Source organism: Tachypleus tridentatus, chromosome 4 (genome assembly GCF_004210375.1).
Source record: "Tachypleus tridentatus isolate NWPU-2018 chromosome 4, ASM421037v1, whole genome shotgun sequence".
In the NCBI taxonomy this organism is placed as follows: Eukaryota; Metazoa; Arthropoda; class Merostomata; order Xiphosura; family Limulidae; genus Tachypleus; species Tachypleus tridentatus.
Window position 1 is genome coordinate 101,754,015 of NC_134828.1, and position 22,889 is coordinate 101,776,903.

General features: G+C 33.1%; 1 protein-coding gene across 2 annotated transcripts in view; it reads left to right on the forward strand.

The window, feature by feature from the left end:
- The window catches only part of LOC143249785 (high mobility group protein 20A-like), a 43,300-nt gene extending 20,411 nt beyond the window's left edge, over positions 1 to 22,889 (forward strand). For both annotated transcript variants that reach the window (XM_076500205.1, XM_076500206.1), the window contains exons 4-9: positions 7,277 to 7,487; positions 10,804 to 10,927; positions 13,257 to 13,309; positions 14,629 to 14,716; positions 15,924 to 16,139; positions 19,695 to 22,889. In XM_076500205.1, coding sequence (XP_076356320.1) covers positions 7,277 to 7,487; positions 10,804 to 10,927; positions 13,257 to 13,309; positions 14,629 to 14,716; positions 15,924 to 16,139; positions 19,695 to 19,837 — 835 coding nt within the window. In that variant the 3' untranslated portion in view covers positions 19,838 to 22,889. The remainder of the gene's footprint in view (positions 1 to 7,276; positions 7,488 to 10,803; positions 10,928 to 13,256; positions 13,310 to 14,628; positions 14,717 to 15,923; positions 16,140 to 19,694) is intronic.

The window sequence follows — 22,889 nt, forward strand, 5'->3', positions numbered from 1 at the left end:
ATTGTTACATGAATGACTTACTACTTCTAGCTTCCTAACAGGCTGCCCCTCAGTACAGATTCCTGTATGTGGTGAGGGGACCTCCCAGGGAAGGTTCTGTTCTTTCTGGTTACCTCCTCTGGGATCTAAACATCCACCCATGTGTTTGCCATGCATGGCAATTGGTGAAGGGAAGGAGAGGATCCTGGTAGTTGAGGGCTCCAACCCTAACACACCACTTTGGCCTTGAATTCCTGTAGACGGGCAGCCTTTGGGTAGCCCCCTTGGGTCATTCGGCTGGTCCACTTGGGCTAGAGTCAACCAAGTACCAGTGTTGGAAGTTCTCAACAGGTGTTGTGGACATTGTGTCTGATGCTAGTGTTTGGGTATAGTGCTCATGAAACCCTGGCATTGCTGCAGTGTCCTTGCATGACATTGTAGTGCGTCCCCTCTTAGGGCTCCATGGTGGGTGGGGTCAGTGGTACCGAAATTTTCCTTTTTTTTGTATGGATCCTTCTATGAAAAATTTAAATAAAATAGTGAAAAACCAGTCAATAGGTAAATGACCATGTCTTGGAAGACTCTGAGCAGCAATCTCTAACACACGTACCTCATTTTTTTATATTACATTCTCTTTTAGAAAAACCTTTAGGGCAAATGTCCCCCTTTTTTATTCAGAAGGGACTAGAGAGACTTGCTGGCTCTCCAAAGTCAGTAAAGAAGCTTCAATCTGGAGACATATTGATTGAAACATTCACATCCCAATGCAGTGAACTCCTCAAGGCAATTGGGGATGCACCACCTATTGAGGTTACCCCTCATGCTACCTTGAATTCATCACGAGGAGTTATTGTTGAGAGGGATTTGAAAAATGTCCCCGAGTCAGAGATTCTCGCTAGTTTCTCCACATCTCCATTTGCAAAGATGGAGTTACACTGCCAACAAGTACCCTTGTTTTGACATTTACATCACCACGTGCACCTGCCATTATCAAGACTGGTTATCTAAATTGCAGGTACAGCCATACATTCCAAACCCTCTCTGATGTTTCCAGTGTCAGAGGTTCAGCTACTCAAAGACATCATGTCGTGGTTCCCTAACATGTGCTCATTGTGGTGGCAAGGACCACGATGCCTATGAGTTTGACACGGACCCACATTGTGTCAACTGCAATGGTTCTCACCCTTCCTACTTTCATTCTTGCCCAAAATGATTGGAGGAAAAAGAGGTGCAGCGTTTGAAAATGATTCATAACATTAGTTATCCTGAGGCTTGGAAATTGCTGTCTGCCACTTTATCTCGGACATATGCTGCTGCACTTCGTTTCACAACTACAGTGGGAGTACAGACAGATCTCTCTATGCCTCCAAGAGAATTGTTTTCAAAACAAATGAAAAGCCTTTTAACCTCCATGGTTAAAAAGGTTGATGAATCAACTTCTACACCCATCTCTGTTCCTCTCATACATTCCAACAAACCCCAAGATCTACATCCTTTGGTTTAAAATACATCTTTTTCTCCCACCCCAAGATGCAAAACAATCATTTGTTCATGTCCTCAGTCACTGGAATCCCCTTCCAACAACAAAGACCTTCCCAATCGACCCAGGGCAGGGTCCATGGAGGTCGATAGACCTCCTCTGAATAAGGACAGTAAGGACAAAAGATATGGTTGTAAACAGAAGGGTTCTCCAGCCACTTCACCAACCCATCATTAAAAATGGCCACGTTGATACAATGGAACTGTCAAGGTTTACATTCTAATCTGGATGATATCAAAACACTGATTGCTTCCTATCATCCTGTATGTCTTTCCTTACAAGAAACATTTCTAAAACCTGCTGATACAGTCACCATTCAGCAGTTTTCTCTGTACAGAAATGACAGGCTGTGTGATGGACGAGTACATAAAGGGGTGGCACTATTGGTTGATCAGCATGTGCCCACCCTGTCTTTATCACTCAACACACCCTTAGAGGCCGTACCCATCCGTATTTCCTTGGGTCATACCATCAATGTTTGTTCTCTCTACCTGTACCCTGGAGAGACATATGATCAATCAAACCTTGATGCTCTCATTGAACAGTTGTCGTCTCCCTTTCTAATCCTGGGGACTTTAATGGACATCATACCATCTGGGGAAGTGCTGATATTGATGGGAAGGGCTGCTTTGTAAAGTGTATGCTCTCTGGACACAACTTTTCTCTTTTCAGTAGCAGTTCTTATACTTATTTACATACACCTAGTCAGGCCTTTACTGCTATTGATCTCTTAGTTTGTTCCCTTCACTATTCTCCCACTTTTCATGGAAGGTTGGCAATAATCCACAAGGCAGTGATCAAGTTTGAGAGATACTGGGTCAATGCCACCTGATCTGCATGCCTAGGTGGAAGCTGGATTAAACAAACTGGCCCTCTTTTAAACTGCTCTCGCAGAACTTGATCCTGCCATCACCATGGCCATCAATAGGTGACTGTGTGGCAGCAGTAACTGTTTTATACAGGCAGCTGCTCAATGTATTCTTAAAACCTCAACATGTTTTTCACACTCTCCAGCAGGCTCATGCATGTGCTCAGTAGGTAATATGTCAAAGTCAGAAGGAATCTTGGATTAAGTTCACAACCAGCATATCTTTCTACCACCAGTTCCAAAGTCATACGGGACAAGATTTGAAAGGTCAGTGGGCAATATAATTCTTTCCCTTTCTTGATCTTGCTCTTTGGCCATGAAGTAGCTGATGTCTGGAGCATTGCTGATACTCTAGGTGAAAGCTTTTGCCAGGTATCTATTAATTCTGCTTGTTCCTCCACCTTCTTGACCATCAAGACTCGGGCAAAGCGTTCACCTCTTTCCTTTCGAACTGTCTGTTTGACTATAATTGTCTCTTTACACTGGTGGAACTGAAAATGGCCCTTCATTGGTCTGGCAGTATCTGTTGGACCTGATTATGTATACTATGACATGCTGCACTATCTCTCTTGTGCTTCTCTTGATATTCTTCTAATTGTTTTTAACCAGATCTGGCAGGAGAATGTTTTTCCTAATGCCTGGTGCCAGGCTATTATCTTACCTTTCTCTAAGCATGGGAAAGATCCCAAGATTCCTTCAAACTACCGACCAATTGTTTTGATGAGCTGTCTCTGTAAGACTTTAGAGAGGATGGTTAATGCTCATCTTGTTTGGTTCCTCAAATTAAACAACCTTCTCTCGCCCACCCAGTGTGAGTTCCGACGACAGCACTCCACCACAGACCAACTAATTCGACTTGAAACATCAATTAGAGAAGCCTTTCTCAAACGACAACATCTTGTATCAATATTCTTTGACATTGAGTAGGCATATGACACAACATGGAGGTATGGTATTTTGCAAGACCTCCATGTATATGGGTTACATGGCCATTTGCCTGTTTTTATTAAAAACCTTTTAATGGACAGGAGATTCCAAGTTTATGTAGGTTCGACACTTTCCCGTTCTTTTCTACAGTAACTTTGAGTCCCTCAGGGATGTGTTTTGAGTGTCACACTTTTCAGTATAAAGATAAATGCCATCACTGAACAGCTCTCTTTTACTGTTGCAAATGGGCTCTATGTCGATGACTCGCATCTCGTGTCAGTCATCGAACATGAGATATATTGAGCGGCAATTACAAACTGCCCTTAATCGTGTACTGAAGTGGACCATGGCGAACGGCTTTAATTTCTCTTTCTCTAAAACCATTTGCATGCGCTTTTGCCACCAACAGGGTATTTACCCTGATCCTGAACTCTTATCGGTGAAGTTTCACTGCCAGTTGTCCCTGAGACCAAGTTTTTGGAGCTTATCTTTGACCATAAGCTGACCTTTATACCACACTTAAAGCAGCTACGGATCAAATGCACAAGAGCACTGAACATCCTCCGTGTCCTCTCTACCACCAGTTGGGGAGCAGATCAGTGTTTTATGTTAATGATATATTGTGCTGTTATTCGATCGAAACTCGACGATGGATCAATAGTCTATGGCTCTGCCAGACCCTCGGCCTTAAAGATGCTGGACCCCATTCATCATCAAGGTCTTCAACTCTGCACTGGGGAAGTGTGACAAGCCCCAGTGCTTTTGTACCTCTGCCATTTGCAACTGTCTTTACTGTATGCTTCAAAACTTCAGTCCTTACCAAAGCATCCCACCTGGGGTTGTGTTTTACTGCCTCAGTGAGCCATCCTTTTTCAGAACAGATGATCTGCCATTGCTCCTTTTGGCCTTTGTGTCCAGGTGTAGTTGGATGAATTGGGTCTGCCCTTGGATAACATTGCTGTATCCACTGGTCAGCCCATCCCACCATGGCTTCTTACAGTTCCCAAATGTGACCTATCTTTAAGTCATCTGGGAAAAGCAGACACTCCTGATTGGAAATGCCATTTTGAAATCAGTTGACTGTGTGGGCTCCACCATGGTTTATTGTGGTTTGGTGGTTGCTCACAAAATCCCCTCTACAGCTTCTGTGTTCACTGCTGAACTGTATGCCATTTCTCTTGCCCTGGATCACATAGAAGCTAAGCAGTACTCACACTGCACTATTTATACTGACTCGCTTAGTTCTCTACCGGTCCTGGAATCAATTCACATTAGTTCACACCTTGTGTTTGATGATATTCAAAACCAACTGGCCCATTTATCTGCTCTGGCACTATCACTGCTGTGCTTGTTCCATATGTGGACTATGGTCCTGTATTCAAGGCTCATCTCCGTGCCAGTTGGTAGTCAACTCGGAGTAAGCAATGTGAAAATAAGCTTTTACAAATAAAACTCTATATTGGACTTTGGCCATCTTGCTTCCATAAGGATCAGAAAGAGGAAGTTGTTCAAACTAGACTATGCATTGGTCACAATTTTTTAACTCCTAATTTTCATTCATCTGGGACTGATGCACCAATGTGTTGCCTATGTAACACCCATAGTCACATCACAATAAGCCACATTCTACTGTCTTGCCATCATTATGATTCAATGACAGCACTATTTTAAACATGTTCTGTCCCATGGTTTATCCATAATGTTGGACAATGCTATTAGTGATGGTTGCACTGTCCATCATGGCAATTTTTTAGTTTTTTAAAGGCCATTAATCTTTTTAATGCTATACAAGTCTTTTAATTTATACATTAGACCTTTTTTAATGTGATTCCCTGTGAAGAATCAAAGTTCATCTAGTTCAATTTGAAATTAGAAAATGGCCGTAACATCAAATTACTCACAACCAGGACTGGAAAGGCCAACTTAGGAGACTGAAGGTGGTTTTTGTACTTACCTGTTAGTCTTCCTAGTGAGTTATGACTATGCTAGAGAAAGTCCTTTATAACTTGTATTACTGTAGTTTTTCTCTTACCACTGTAGACTAGATGAAAACATTGGTTTTAGTACTATTTATGTTTTTTTAAAAACTTTGTTTCATTTTACCTTAATTTCCTCTTATGAATTTTACTAACTTTACTTTTTAACTTTTCACAAGATGTTTGGTGCTGATAGCCTAGCTGCTCTGTGCCCTAAAACACCAAACCAACCAACCAACCATATTTGTGACCTGTGTTTGCAATGTTTGTTCCATAGTTCTTGACTATTCCTTTATAACCAAGACTTTGACCACTCATGAGGGTAATCTTGATTTCACTCCTTTTTCCCTTCCCTTCATCTCCCACCTTTATGTTTGTCCCCTGACTGACTCTTTTGCCCACATAAGGATCTTTATATGGTATATTACAAGCACTGTGTTGTTCTGTGATTCCCGGATCCATTTTTTCTTCATTGGAATCCTACATTTAATGTTACTTCTCTCCCAATCCCTTTATGTCACTTTACCTGGATTATTCTTCCCTTTTTCTGGATGTTTTACCCCCCTCCCCATCAGATCCATCACCTTATTTTGTTTCTGGCTGCCCATTTCTATTTTCCCAGGGTGTGTGGACTATTTATTTGTATTTATTTTTCTTTACAGTGGTCTTTCACTACAAATATTTTGGATCCTTCTCTGCAGTGAGTGATGTCTGACCAGATATAATTTGTCATAATATCTGCACTGTTCATCCTGTGACCATGCTAAGTATCTATCACACTGAGGTTCTTCCTTCTTATAGACCTGTGCATACAGTGTCCGTTGTCACCATCTTTTCGTTGACTGACTCCATACCATTGTACTATGTACATCTCTATCAAAAGTATCACATGAAACATGATAAAACATCACAGAATCATGTTATACACACTGTAGAGATAGGGTGTTCTTTCTAACTACTGATAGTTATATTTCTTTTCCTATTGTTTCATAAAAATGTTTGTCCCAGACCATACACTCATGAACTTACATGGGTAAAACAGGTAGAGATTACTGCCCATCTCTTGTGTTCTGTGTCACTGAGACTTTTCTTACCACAGACCTGATGTATAATTCCGTATGTCACAAGGTGTTGATTGAATGACTTCCCATTTGCAGTTGTGTTGGTTATAACCATCTTCTGAGATATCTACTTTGTGCTCAGATACAGTGTGGTACAGATGTGTACATTCTGGTTAAATGTTTATGACAGTAATGTTTCTTGTAAGTGTAATAATCCAGCTCATAATATTACTGGATTTCATTGTATTTACCTCTTCCTCACAGACTGTAGTTAACAAAACCAGATGTTTTCACTAAAATAGCACCATAATTTTTTTATGTTTTAAATCTCAACTTCTTTATGATTTAAATAATCTGAATTATTTTGATATATTGTTGGTTAAATTATTTCAGTCTTGTTAACTGGAAAGCTTGAGCAGGAAATAATACTTTCTTTCTGTTAAGTTACTGTTGTAGTAATTTTATTTAGAATGATTTAACTGTACAAAATAATTTGTATTTTATTTAAACTAACATTTCAGTTACAAACATTATCCAGAGATTGTTTTATTTATAGTGAAAGAATGTAGGAAGATTATTTTATGTGGTACATAAACATCTGAGGGTATGTTGAGACTTGGAGATGTGAGAACCTGTAAAATATCTTTATAAGAAAATAAACCCAACCTCCCAAAATTAGAGAGCTATCATAGTCAGTTAAAAGTATATTTTATCAGCTAGCAAATGCTGTTGATATATTACTGACTCAACCTTAAGTTATTTGTTATAGACATCAGGGATATACTGTTGGGTGAAAGTTCTCACTTGAGAGGGTGAGGGATACATAACTTTAAAATATTGAGATCCACTAGGTTAAACTTTATTATATGTGACATTAAATAAAGATTTCGTGTTTGAGAATTCTGTCATTTTCTTATTTGTCTAGCTTAAAAAGAAAGGAGGTTGGCCAAAAGGTAAAAAAACGTAAGAGAGGACCACGAGATGCCAATGCTCCAAGACAGCCACTTAATGGGTACGTTAGATTCCTTAATGAAAAAAGAGAGAGGGTAAGAAAAGAAAACCCGAGTGCTTCATTTGCTGAGATAACAAAAATTCTTGCTGGTGAATGGAGCAAACTTCCAACAAGTGAGAAACAAGTGAGTAATTATTTATGATTAAATAATATTTGTCCAAACTTGCTTGATTTAAAAAGAAATATAGTGATTAAATAAGTTAACTGCACAGTTTTCCAGGTGACCTAGAAATGTATATAAGAAGTAAATACTTAATTTTCTCATGAAATATCTGTACATTAGTAGAGTTAATTGTAGAATACTAATGTAAAACTGCTACATGGGGTCGAGGAAATTAAAATAATCTTTAATATACAAATCAGTGAGTCATTTAACAATAACAGCTGATATGATGAAGTGAAATGCCATGTTTTAAAACATTTTGGCAATGTCTGTTGTTTAATAGACTATTGGCATCTAAAACAGTAATGGATCTGTAACAGTTTTCTATGACTCAAAATATTCACCATTCAGATCTAAAATGTATTAAAATTAGTAATTATTAATTTCAAAGACAGAGATATTTCTTGTACTTAATGGCATGGGAAAACAGAAATATGGATCAACTTATGGAAACAGGCACTGGAAGCCATTGTACTTGTATGCTAGATAGATTATGGAAAATTGCTGGTTGGGTGGGTGTGCTCAGAACATAAAAAGTTAATAATGGAGACTTTTACAATGAAAATTGCATTGCAGGACTATTAGCAAGATTCAAGTTCATTGGAGAGAGCATAATGAGATATCATGACATGAACTCTAATGGTTTGATGAGATTCCAAAATTGATTTAATATAACATACTCAACCACTGTTATGGCTAATAGGTTTTATAGGTCTGTGTGTTAATTTTGTGCTTAAAAATATTTTACTTTTCTCATAACTGTTCTTCTCTGAATACTCTTCAAACAAATATAATACATAAATTAAGTACTATTAAACAAAAAGGATTTCTAATGTGTAGCCTAGCAAGACAGGAAAATGCTATGAAAATGACACAGATTTTATCTCAATATAATTTTATTTTGATTTCTATAGTTATTACATACTATCAAAAATCATACATTATCATTGTTGTAACACAGTAATGGAAAGTAATGATAGTTTAAAGTGAGCATGCTTTTCTTATTTTAGATTTAATTAGTTACAAAATCTTCGTGTAGCAATGCCAAGAAGAATATTTCAAAGGTGTAAATTAATGCAATACTCTACTTGTATAGTGTGTGTTCCTAATCTTGTAAATTTTCTTAATAAGAGTGTCATATTAAGTTTTTTATTTATTTGTGTACATTCTGCTATTTTACAGTAAAATATGTAAGAAATATTTTACAGACATGTCTCTAGCTGATCTTAAGAGGGTATGTACTTCAGTATTGTAGCTTGCTTCTTTATGTAATTATTCCATTGTCCTCAACAGTTAATATACTACTACTTTTGTATCAGAAGCAAAAACAGGTGATGCTGTAACAAGCTCATCACAAGCCAGTGGGGGACATTTTTTTCTTTAAAAAAAACTATCCAATCTGTGTTTTCTTAATTTGAACTGAGCACGTGTATTGACTAAAAAGAAGGCATTTCCTGCACTATTTTTAATGTGGGGCCTGTGGAAAGTGATTTGAAATGGTAAGGTGGCTAAAATCTGTCAGTACATCACAAAGTTAAAGGCCAAGTATAAGTAGTGTGGAAAAAGTCACCAGATGACATTCAGGAACTGTTAAAAACCACTTGTGCAGCAAGCTAAGTACAATATTGTGCCAGTAGATGCCTTCAAAATGTTCTTGTCAGCTCATCCCACTGCTGATTATTGTGATGTTTTGATGTTCCTTACCAACTCATAAATGAAATTATTCGTATCTCAATTGAAAGCTAAACATAAACAGAAGTGTAAAAGTTTGGTTGTTGCTTAATTAATCTTGCTGAGGATGTGGCTTTATATGGTTGAAGAGTTTGTTGTACAAGAAGAGGTTGAAAGCTCTCAAATTATTTTCTCTTGACAAAAGAAGAGTCAGAGGGAATCTGATTGAGGTGTTTAAACTTGTAAAGGGAATTGATAGTGTTGATACTTCATGTCTTTTTAAAATTTAATAGTGATAATAAGAGGACTAGGAAACTGTAAGAGCCATCTTCACTCTAGAAAGTTTTATTTCTCTAACAGTGTAATTGACCTTTGGAATGGGTTGCCTTTGGGTATTGAGTTTAAGAGTAACATTATACTTATTAGTATATTATTGATAATGGCTGGTTTTAAGATTATCTTTTTTGATAATTTTTTATTGATAGTTTTAGTTTAGTACAGAGGATGAAACAGCCAAGATGGACCAGTAGATCCCATGTTGTTCCATTGTTGTTATGTTATATACTGAATTTACTCTCAGTGGCTAGACTTTGTACTGTCTAGTATGGAGACTTGAGTATGCTATATTTCACTTAAATATTAAAGAACTGACAAATGAAAACTTGTCTTAAAAATGTATCTAGGACAGCTGGTATGGGTATTAACACTTTTACCAAAAAATCAAAGAATATTGTTTAGGTCATCTTCAGGTTAACAAAGAGAAAGTTTGCAACTGAAGATGACATAAGATGATTGAAACATTATTCTCTGCTTTATTAGTAAATGTGTTCATATTCATACAAGCCATCCTGAGATACATTTTTACATCAAGTGAGTTTCTTGTCATCACGAATTACCTCATCATGAAAACTTGTCTTGAAAGCATATGTCTAAAACCACCCTTCTTGGGAGTTTCTGGATTGAGCATACTTTTAATATTAAACAAATAGTGTCAAGAAACCCCTTAGTTCTTAAGGGATGTATTAAAAACAGGTAAAAAAAAATATTTGGAAATGAGAAAAATGTAGTTAATATATTTTGGGACTTCATTGTTTCAAATCTGATATTTATATAACAAACAAGTGAATAGCAAATGTTTCTTTTATGCCACCTTAAAATTTCATCTACAGTTAACTTATATTAACTTGTCTTCTGATTGACAAACTTAGTAATGTGTGTGATATGTCTCTGTTTGGTAACTTCTGTTGTTTTAAGATCAAGAAGCCAAAAGTGTCTAAATTGTTTTTCTCTTATTTTTTAAAAGTTTTTGTATTTTCATTCTTCAGAACAAGCATTATTAGCTGATGATAAGAAGGCATGATTTATCAAGTAAACTTTAATGTTCACATTAAATTGTTTCATCATTTGGAAACCATTTTATGAAATTAGCAGTTTGTTTGGTAGACATTAACTTTTGTTTTCTTCAAATATCACTAACTTGTAGTTATTATCTTCTGATTGTGTTATTTTTAATAAAGCAATTCAAAAACTTTTCGTTGAAAAATGCAACAATATGATAATATTCAACAAGCTTATTAGAGTAGTAAAGATATTTCAATTTTCACAGAAATATCTGGATGAAGCAGAAAAAGATAAAGAAAGGTATGTTAAGGAGCTAGAACAATACCAGCAGACAGAGGCGTATCGACTCTTCACGAAGAAACAACAAGATAAGAAAAGGAAAGGAAATGGTAAGACTGTCTCTTAACTTAGATCAGTAGTTTCAAACTGCTGGTCTACAGAAACACCAAGTAGTAAAAAGAATAAAAACAAGGAGAAGTCTAATTGTGTTTTGAATAATTATTTTTATCATTAAAGTTTATTGCTTATATTGATTATAGCCTGTATACATTTTACAAAGATTTGTAATTCTGTGGAGTTATATATGGGGAACCTCTGTCTTTCATTAAGTGGTGGTTAATACTGTTTTAAAAATGTGAATAATATACCAAGTTTAATATAAATGTAAATCACTTTTACATTATAAAATATTTGGATGATACAAAACATTGTAAACAATAATTTCCTAGTAATGATTGTTATGCCTTATCCAGTACATAGAGGCATATAATCTCTCACTGCAGGCCAGAAAGTTTATACTGAAAATTCAGTCCCCTTATAAAATTCTTTAACAAGTAGTAACCCAAATGTTTGGAAATTGATTACTATCTTAGAAAAGGAAGAAGGACTTGTGGAAATAAATAAATGCTCATATGTGTCACAATGACATATCTTTAAAGAATAGAAAATATCACACAATGGTCATGCACATAAAGAACATCCTGGAACAGTGTGATCATGTGGTAAAATTAGTTTTTAAAGCATGATCTAATCATGTTCACTTAATGATATTATTGTGCTTTTTAAAATTGCATTAAATTTTTAAATCTAGGGTTATAACTTTTTAATACTGACTTACAGTAAAAATAAATGTATGTTATTTCATGACCAAAAACTTTTTGTTTTTAAGTGCAAGTCTTCATCATAGCTAATTTTTTAAGATACAACCTTTGAGATAAAACTTTTAGGACCAGATCTTCTAAGAACTGTCTCTCACCATTTGATCCATTTGTGAAGTCAAAAGAAACACTGAATAAAATAATCTAGGTTTTTAATTCAAGCCAGTACAACTTCCTCATCTTACAAATCGTTAGGACAATTATTACTTTTATTCTCCCATTAACTTTTCTCATTTTGAGAATCCTTAGCAAACAGCAACATCTTAGACTTAAAACTGTGACTTAGCTTTAGTTGGATGTATTTTGAAGTTTTTTGTATTAAACTTAATACTAGTGTACGACTCAGGTATTTGGACATATCTCTGTATATATGAAGATAGTTGTTTTTAATTTAGTTTCACATTTGTCATTTATACATCCTCTGGTAACTTACAGTCTTTGAGATCTGTTTGGCTGTCAGTGCATCTCAACTGGTTTTCCACTCTTCATTACAATGTTTGTTGTTGTTTTTTGTTTTTTTCCAGTTAATATTTTTATTTGTTGTTATTTTTTATATATTGTATATATTATTTTATATATTATGAAGATATTGTATTTTTTACAAAAAAACTGAATTAACTTGTCACTAACACATTTAAAAAACTAACACTTAAAACAAAATGAATATTTTTGTAAAAAGGGAAGTGAACAAATGAAATAGACTTCTTAGCTGTTTAAACTGTTATGGAAGGCCTCCAAGAATTCAGTCAGCTGTATATTTAGTTCTTTCTTCTCTATGCTAGCAATTCTTGGTGTTGAATTAGCATTTTAATTCTCACTTTTAAAGTGGCTCCTAATGCTTGAATACAACTACTGTTCATATGACCTGGTGGCATAGATATGAAAAGGATATTTCAGTATCAAAAAAATTAAAGGTCAAGAAGATGAAAAGAATTGTTCATAAACAAAATTCTGCCTGCTACATTGTTTACAATTTACTATGATACAAGCATCTCTGCATTTGGCTATAAGAATGCTTTCAATTGTTTAAAACCAAGTAGAATTGAAAACATACATTATGAGGTTTGCAATGCATACCCAGCACCATGCCAATGTTTTTATTAGTACATATTAATAAACACAGCTGTTACTGTCAAATTTCTTAGCTTCACAAAGCTCTGTTGGTGTATTTGACACAATCATTTTAAAGTTGTAGAAAACAAACCTTAAATTTTAATTGTAATCTGGATTAGTGTGTAATGCCTGAGTAAAGTAATATTGAATGAAAGACTATTCCTTTAAAATGTTTAAACTTGTGTCATTTTAGTCTTACTTTTTTAGTGATACACTCCTTATCTTACTCTTAGTTTCATGGTAATGTACTGTACCTTTTGTTTGATTATTTTTAAAATATCAAAGTGATGTTAATGGTAAACTGATGAAGAAGCATTGAAAAACATCTAGTTTTTTTTCAACTCTGTCTATAACTCAGACATATTTGTATTATAATTAGCATCATAACTGTGGAAATATGACAAACATTTTTCTTTTTCAAAATACAACTGACATAATTTTCTCTCAGATACATGGGAAGATAATGAAGGAAATTTATCACTGAATGGCTCTGCTCTAGATGTAAGTACTTTTTTATTGGTGGAATGTATATAAATGTGGTTTAGTTAACATGGTAATATCATAGAAGATTCTCTCATTACCATACACAATGTCAGAAAAACACATAGGTTTAAGAAATCTTGATACAAAAAGACAAATATCCTGTAACCCAAATGCTTTCAAAAATTGAACCTTCCTTCCTTCAGGGGCAAACTGGGAATGGTGGTGTGATCGAATTAGTGCTGTGTAAAATGATTCGAGTGACATCATGAAGGTCATGTGGTTTACCAGGAAATGTTTAATATATTTTTCCATGTACTATTGTGTCTCATTTCAGGTATAATATAGTGAGCAACAAGACCTACATGTAAAAACGTATTAGAGATATGTTTGCTTCAGAATGTGTTTAAGTAAAATAAAGGTGACACCGAGAGAATGATTGCAAAAAAGATGTTAATTTAAAAATAGAACTTAATTTCCTTACACGTTGCTCATAATACACATCAAGGTTCATTACTCAAACTTATTCCTAAAGCAGCATCAGTCCAGTAGAAGTATGGTCTATGATCCAGTAATTTGAAGAATATAAGAAATAAAGAATAAGATTTAAATTTCCAGTCGATTACAATCACATAAATAGGAGAATCATGATCATCCTATAGAGAGGTTTTTATTCAACCTGTGTGAAAACAATTAGTAATATTAAATAACAAAAAATTGCAAACTACATATATATTAACTTGAAATTATTTTGTTTTTTTAATTATATATATATATAATGATTGTTTTCATAAACTAGACCAATAACAAGTTCAGGTGACATAAAATTTAGGATTTTTTAGTTCTAGAATCAGAACCACTAGTTTTCTGTGGAGAAATTAACAGTTATTTTAAAAAAATGCATCCAGTGTATTTTGCATTTAGTTTTGACAATCATTTTGTATTTCATATGGATACTGTAAATGTGGTTTTTAAGTAGCTCTTTTTAAAATTTGTTTTTGATTGTTAAGATTTTTACTAAATACATGGTTTGATGAGAGAAGATATTTGTAGTACCTGTGAAAACTTTCAACAGTTTCTGTTCCTTAAAATGTGCTTGTTTGACCAGTACGAAAGATAACACTAATTGATTTACTTTTTTGTTTCATCTATGAATAGAAGCATATCTTATAGAATAAGAATATAACTGAAGTTTTGACCCTCTTCAATCAGTGGATGTCTTTGTGTAAATGTTTGAGCTGTTTTTAACAGGTACAACATAAAAATATTGGATTACTAAATGAAAAACAAGTTTAATAGGAAACAAGTTTGTAAGCAAACACTTTAGCTGTATTTTATAGGCTTGTGGACCTGATGAAAGTAAGGAAGAGGATGTTCCAGGTTTTGATATTCCAATCTTTACGGAAGAATTTTTAGATCACAACAAAGGTAATTTATAATTTGGTTCAACATTACCTAGTACCAAATACTGAAGTTAAGCTGTTTCAAAAATATGTATATTTTAAAAGAAGACTAGCAAAGTAACTATGTAGTCTGGTGTATAGTTTTATTATGGCAAGAAATTTTACATACAACATAAAATACGCAAGTTATTGAAATGTTGTATATTAAGAGAAATTTGAAATGTTTGCAAGTGTTTGAGATTAAATTTTATTATAAAATCTGTACAGTGATAAATCATGCTTTCTGAAAAATATGACAGTGTATTTATCACAAACTTCAAAGCAAACATCCTGAATATGTCAGAAATAAAAATTACTCAGTAATGAATATAGCTAATTGAATGTACTATTCTTACTTGTGATTAGAATGCATTTACTTATCAGTTGAGTACCATCTCTGGAATATCTTCAATAAGTATTAATATACCATTGCTTGACAAAATTACTTGTGTTTGTGGTACTTTTAACTGGTAAGTTGCTGGATTAATTTATGTTAAACCTGACATGTACTGTTAGAGTCCTCCAGAGAAGAGTGGTATATGGAAACTTCATCTTTCCTGTGCCTAGTTTATATATTAATGGGGAAATAAATGTAAAAGAAAAGAAGGAAGCTCTGTAAACACCACTTTACACTTTATTTCATGTACAATTGTGTTACATGGCTTCCAAGCTGAAAAGATGAAAGTGCATTAACTTGAAAATAAAATGTGGTTAAAATAAAACATGCACAGAAGTGCTATGACAGATACAGGATGTTTTCTAATCCTCTTAGGTCAGAAAAAAATCGTTTCTTTCAAAAATTAGAATAAATCTCTAGAAAGCACCAAAACTATATATACAATGTACATTCTCCTTGTATTTGAACAATCAGAAAATGGCAAAAGAATGTGAAAATATCTCTGTTTTGTATGAAAGATGATATTCCCCAAAAACAAGCTGAAAAAGGTTACAGTAAAGCTATCTCACAAAATAGTAGATAACTCCATGAATTGAGCAAGCTACAGGAATAACACCTAAGGTTGAATGTGTCATGTGGTCTGTCCTGGATTTAGTAGTTTCCATAATTATAACTTCATAAAAATTCTGAAATATTTTTAATTTATATATATATATGATATAAGTGAGCAAGATATATGTTATACGTGTTCTAATTACTTTTGATAATCAAGTATGGTACGTTATATTAATGAAAGCCCGGGAAGCTGAATTGAGACAGCTGAGAAAATCCAATACTGAATATGAAGAACAGAATGCTATTCTCAGTAAACACATTGACAAAATGAAAGCTGCCATTGAAAAACTAGAAGTGGAAACAGTTCAACAGAGAAACAATAATTTGGCCTTGCAGCAGCATCTAGATAATCTCAGAGCAACTTTGACAGCCAGTTTTGCAGCTATACCACTTCCAGGTAAGATAATAAATCTGCATTTAAAATTAAAAATTAGAGATGTACAACATTTATAACATCTCCATTCTTAGGTGAGTGAATTACTTTATATCATGTTATTCCAGAATTAATGTCAAAGTGTCATTTAAGAGACACAAACAACCTCCTTTGAAAATTTGAGTTTTAGCACAAATTATGTGGTCCAACATTTTGTGAAAAGGTAGAGACAAGAAATTATACTACAAGATAAATAACCTGCAGAACTAAGTGACCTGAAATGGATACAAGGCTCATTTTACTGCTTCTCTAAGTGTCTACCCATACCATGATTGTGAAATATTTGTGTTTGACAGTTTGTAATAAACACACAGGTCAAAGACTTGCGTGTGTCCTTAAGGTTTGAATTGTATTTACCTTACCGCGTGTTACACAAGTTAGAGTAATAGCTTTTATTAATTACCATCACTTGTGGCTTCTTTTGAACAACCTATATAGTAAATGATAATGACAGAAGGCAAGATTATATATATTTAAATACTATGAGAAAGAAAGAATAATGTGAGTGGCTTGGCTCTGAACAGTAAACTGGTACAGTGAAAGACTTGATTTTCAGTTTTGTAGAAAGACTGAAAAGAATAACTCTATGCCTGAATAGACAGTAATACTATGAGTAGACATATTAACATGAATTGACAAATGCTTTATTGAGTTATTGACTACAAAGATAAGAAAAGTGTCTTAACAACTCTCACTTTTAGTGTAGTGTAAACCCTGCTTTGTACTTCTATGCTAACTAACCGTAACTTTATCACAACCATTAAGTATCTATCAGGTGTAGAGTGCATGTCTGCATATCAAATTTCAAAACATAGGCAAAAATAATAATTCTAACTACTTCCACAATTAGTTACTCAAAAGCATTTTATAATTGTTATTTTGTTGTTGTATGACATTTAGTTACTGTAACTTGTAGAGAAAAAAATATCCAGACTTGCATTTTTCCACAGCTGCATTTAGTTTTAGTTGCAAACAACATGCTGGTTTTTACGAATGTTTTCTCACAATCTTGAAGTGCAGATATTTATTTGCTAAGAAATTGTAATCTCTCAGGAATACAGTTAACCAATGCTTGTTCCTGGTGATTTTATTTCTCTATTTATATCACATGATGTAAGGTCATAAAAAAAAAAAAAGGTGGGAGCATATCCTGATGATGAAGAACTTTGAAAATATTTACAGGCAAAATTTGAATATCATCATATTAAGCAGATTATATATTATTATTGTCAACTGCAAATTGGATGAAATAGCGTGAGAATTCATGTTTTGTGAGAAAGTGATTAAACATAGCTCTTACAGAGAAGAATAGTGAAACGTAGTGTGACATTTTGAATACCCAGAAATAGGATATTTTTGTGTTATATTATAACTGTTTGAAAAGAGCAAGTTTTCAGGTAAGCTTAATTAGATCTTGAATATTTAGTGATGGCAAAATATTCCAGTAACTCACTTTTTTATTGATTGAATATTGCAATCACATTTAGAGGATTCACAGAAGTAAAATAATATATAATTTACTGAAAACAAGGCATATACTGCATTGATATAAAGTGATTTTGACTAAGAATATTGTTAGCAAAAATACTTAGTTAGCCTGACCTGACACCGTTTGCAAAGGTCAGGTCTTGGGTTACTGATAAATCTATCAGTTTCTGCAATGTCTTTTTATGATTTATAACGAGATGTGGTGATAGTACAATCAGTGATGTTTCTAGAGAAATGTGTTAATAAATGTCATTCAAGTTAATATTGGCTGGATATATAAAGTGGAACATTGTTATATACCAAAAAAATTAAATTATAATATGAAAAGAAGTATTTTTAAACTTTTTTTCATAAAGTGTTTTAGAATAAAAGTTTGAAAATTTCATGACATAAAATCCCGATAGTATGAGCATTAATATTGTTCAAGCCTTTTAAAAAGCTGAACACACAAAGTAGAAACAAAACTCCTGATTTTAACGTATTAAATGTGCTATAACTCCTGATATTAACGTATTAATTGTGCTCTAACTCCTGATATTAACGTATTAATTGTGCCCTAACTCCTGATATCAACATATTAATTGTGCTCTAACTCTTGATATTAACGTATTAATTGTGCTCTAACTCCTGATATTAACGTATTAATTGTGCTCTAACTCCTGATATTAACGTATTAATTGTGCTCTAACTCCTGATATTAACGTATTAATTGTGCCCTAACTCCTGATATTAACGTATTAATTGTGCTCTAACTCCTGATATTAACATATTAATTGTGCTCTAACTCCTGATATTAACGTATTAATTGTGCCCTAACTCCTGATATTAACATATTAATTGTGCCCTAACTCCTGATATTAACATATTAATTGTGCCCTAACTCCTGATATTAACGTATTGATTGTGCCCTAACTCCTGATATTAACATATTAATTGTGCCCTAACTCCTGATATTATATTGTGCCCTAACTCCTGATATTAACATATTTAATTGTGCTCTAACTCCTGATATTAACGTATTAATTGTGCCCTAACTCCTGATATTAACGTATTAATTGTGCCCTAACTCCTGATATTAACATATTAATTGTGCCCTAACTCCTGATATTAACGTATTAATTTGGCCTAACTCCTGATATCAACGTATTAATTGTGCCCTAACTCCTGATATTAACGTATTAATTGTGCTCTAACTCTCTCTCTCACTCTTTCCTCTTCTTTTTTCTTCTTCAAACGTCAAACATTAAAAGCTTGTTATAAAGTAATGAATAAGAAAGAAAGAGGTACTGATGATTGTTTAGCTATTAGAGAATTAATTACAAATGTGTTGTTAGCACCTACACTTTTGAAAATGTTTATCTTTTTATTTTAATTAAGACATTGTTAAATACAGTTGTTATTTCTCAACACAATATAGGAAAACTATAAGTAAATCTTCATCAAGACAAGTGTTTCACAATTCATTGTTTAATTAAGGAAGTTATTTCAATCATAAATGTGGCAACAGTGACATTTAGTACTTAGCATGTGTTGTCACACCCTAAATTTAAACCAGATGTCATAATTTTTGGTTTATTGAATAGTTAATTTATAGACCATAAGGCTTAATATTCTTTATACCTGCTACTAATTTTGTAACTTCAAAGTTCACTCTTCATGGATTAATTTTACTGAGAATCTCTAACAAATACCATTTTCCACATAAACATAAGCAATCTAAATTAAATACATTTTTGAGATGTGCAAACATATAATACACTCCATGTATAGATTAAGTATATTTACAACTTCTCAAAAATAAATAAAATGAGTCAATATACTTTTCAAATTAAAATCTTATTCTAATTATGCTTTATCTTATTATAATAGAAATGTAATTTATTTATCCTATAATTTTATACTATTACATACTACTTTATTTCTCTAAGCTTTATAGCTGTTTTTATAGTTTAACAACACATATACACAGATGCAAAAAAACATATGAATTTACTGTAAGTGATAAATTGATTTTTAATATACATTTTATAGTTACAAATGAAGTCCCATCACTTGAGACAGTCGATTCTTACATGGGCAAGCTCCACACGCTCATTCTTGATAACCCTCAAGAAAACGAAGCTCTAATTCATGCAGTTCGAGAAATTGTTAGCAGGTTGGACTACCAGGGCTGAAGGCCGAAGACTGAGTTGTTTTTGTACCATTTTTAATTATATGTACTGTGAAAAATATTGTAATAATTATGTATGTTTGTTCAATTTGTGTGATACTGACAAGTACGATTTTATTTTAAGGAAAACATTTATGGCTTTTGTTTGATGTTATTGTACAGATTTTATGTGTTCTTGGAGAACTTTTTTTACTGGAATTGTTGGAACAAATAAACTAAAACGATTTGTTAAATGCTACATTTTTGTAATCCCAGCAACACTGAGTCATTTTACCCTTCCCTTACTAACCAAATTGTCCGTGTGTAATGAAAGTTACACAACTCCTTATGTGTGTGTAATGTATTCTTAGATGTTTTAAATTTTTATAGTTAATTTTTCATAGTGTTTGCTTGTCAAAATAACATAGAACAGTAGGTTTTAGGGTATTTATGATACATTGGCATATACTTTTGCAAATATAATCTCAAAGTAACAATGCTAGCCTATTATATAAAACACACCACTTTATCTTTTGCTAATAATAAGCATTGCTAATTTTATTTTTACCAATATTATTTTGGAGTCTCTTATCAAATTCCTTCACTCATTTTGGTTTTTACCTGTTAGAATAACCTTCCTTTAGATTTGATGCTTGTAATGTTCCTTGAACTTAAACTTATTTTAATACACGACAGAAGAGATCATTAGATTAAGAGTTATTTTCATACAGTACTACTTGAATGATTATTCATATGTTTGTTGAAAGTGCATTAAAATTTAGCTGTACTGTTTATAATGGTTCAAATTGAAACATTGATAATGTTGTTTATAGTAACAGTATCAATCAGTTATTTACTTAGGTATCTTGGGGCTTGCAACATTCTTTCAAAAGTTAGGTTTATTCTTGTAAATGGTAAATAATGTTCCAATCAGAACCATTATAAATCATTACAATATTATCATGTTAGAGTAGTGCTGCCACCACTGATAAATATAAAAGCTAACATTTTGATGACATGTATTGAAGTTTACCAGATACTTTCTAGCCTAATTTATGTTGAGCATAAAATTAAATGGAGAATGACTGGATAAAGTAACAAAGATTTTGTTTTCAGGTATAATTTCCTGCCCAACAGAGTAACTACATGAACAAGTAGCTAGAATTTAAATATGTTTATCTCCAAGTGCATTAGAAAACTTACAAACTGAGCACTTTCTCTTATATTTTCCCAGGTATCATCTAAGTTTATGACATTAATGAAATTACTTCCTTATCCCACTTAACCTCTGAGATAAATAATTATCTCAAATGTGTACAACATATGCAAAGATTAAAGTCAGTGAGACTGTGGAACACAAGACTCATACAGACTGTTAATATGAAGACTTTTTTTATGGCTTAGAAGTTTTTAATTGTACATTCAACCTTAACTACACCTGCACTTGTGTGTTCTTAGCTTTTTGCCTTCCCTATAGTCTGTCAGCTGAAAATTAGAGATGGGTAGCATAGATAATCAACATGGAGATTGTGAAAATATTCAAAATAATAAAGGAACTTGAGGGAGGTAGTCTCACTTTTTACAATAATTATTCTGAGGCTGAATCCTATGTTTGAATATCAACCATAAAGATGGTGTTTGTTTCTACTGTCTTTCTGAACTTATAAACCTAATTTTTTATGTTTGTTTTAGTCTTATGCCTTTATTTCACTTTTTTGTTACATCATTCACATATTTGTTCATAGTTTTTTTCAGGGAAATACATTGCCATATCATATTACATTACGAAGCTTGTTTCACCACACTATTGTTGATAGTTCTAGGAATATCATAAGTGCCCATTGCATTATTGCTTTGGTTCTGAGACCTAAAAAAATGTAGTAAATGATTCATATCTAGGCACTTTTAAATTTTTTTGCACCTTCCAGTTGTGTTTTTTTTTTCCTCTGGCACCTTCTAATGGAAGAAGTGTTCAGACTTGGTTACCCTTAAGTCACTAATTAGGTGTGAGAAATAATGGTATGGGTTGCACATTTTCAGTTTAAGTGGCACCGAACCCTTCTAGGATGTGGTTCTCATGACCTACGTGCCTCCTATCCTATGACCTTTAGGGTTGGTGAGCAACGTATTTTGTTCTTTATGCTAGTTTTTACATGTCACTTTATCCCTTCTTCACAATGATACTACTGTAGCCAGATTCTTCTCTACTTTTACTAGTGGGATCCTGACTTGTTACATTTGAAACTAACATTTAAAATTGAAGTGATTTTCATAAAAATAATGACCTGTATTTGTAATGCTTTTCTTCCTAAATCTATTTTCAGTTTTCACTGGAATGACTGAGGTTATGCATTTCTATTGGCAGTGTACAAAGTATGTTTGAGACATGTAAGAGACTTTTCTGTAGTGGGGTAAATTCTAACCAGGATGTAACTCAGTTAATGAGAGTGATGAATTCACACTTGCACTGGGTCACTATGGCCTCATGCAAGTTAAATTTATATACTAAACTAACCATAATGGTATTATAAGGTTAAGCTTTTTGTATACACGAGATAATTATGCATTTGAAATGAATTTTACTTCTGAAAATGTTATTATGGTGTTTCGAATATTCCACACATGTCAATAGAAAAATTAAATATTGATAGCATGAGTACTTTCTTTACATCTTCTATGAGTTCAATTGTGTTAATATGCAACTTTTCAAATTTAAAAGATTGGTAAAGATCCTTTAGATTAAATATCAATATATATTTTAATTAATCTAGATAAATGATTTAACATATACAGCCATTTACTATATTTAAAGTTCATAAATTTGATTAGATTTTTTTTTTCTGTTGTACAAACCCATAGAATTCAATTTAAATAAATAGTTTAGAGGACATAGTCACTTAAACTCCAGAAAAATACAAAGTATCTCCATTTCAACTCTTGTTATAATAACTTGAAAGTTCATTTGATTTAGATCAAATATTTAGAAGCTAATTTCTATTTTTTGTTTGAAATTTAAAAAATATTTAATTGTATGTAATGTGTACCAAAAGGTATTAATAAACTCCTGGATTGTCTAA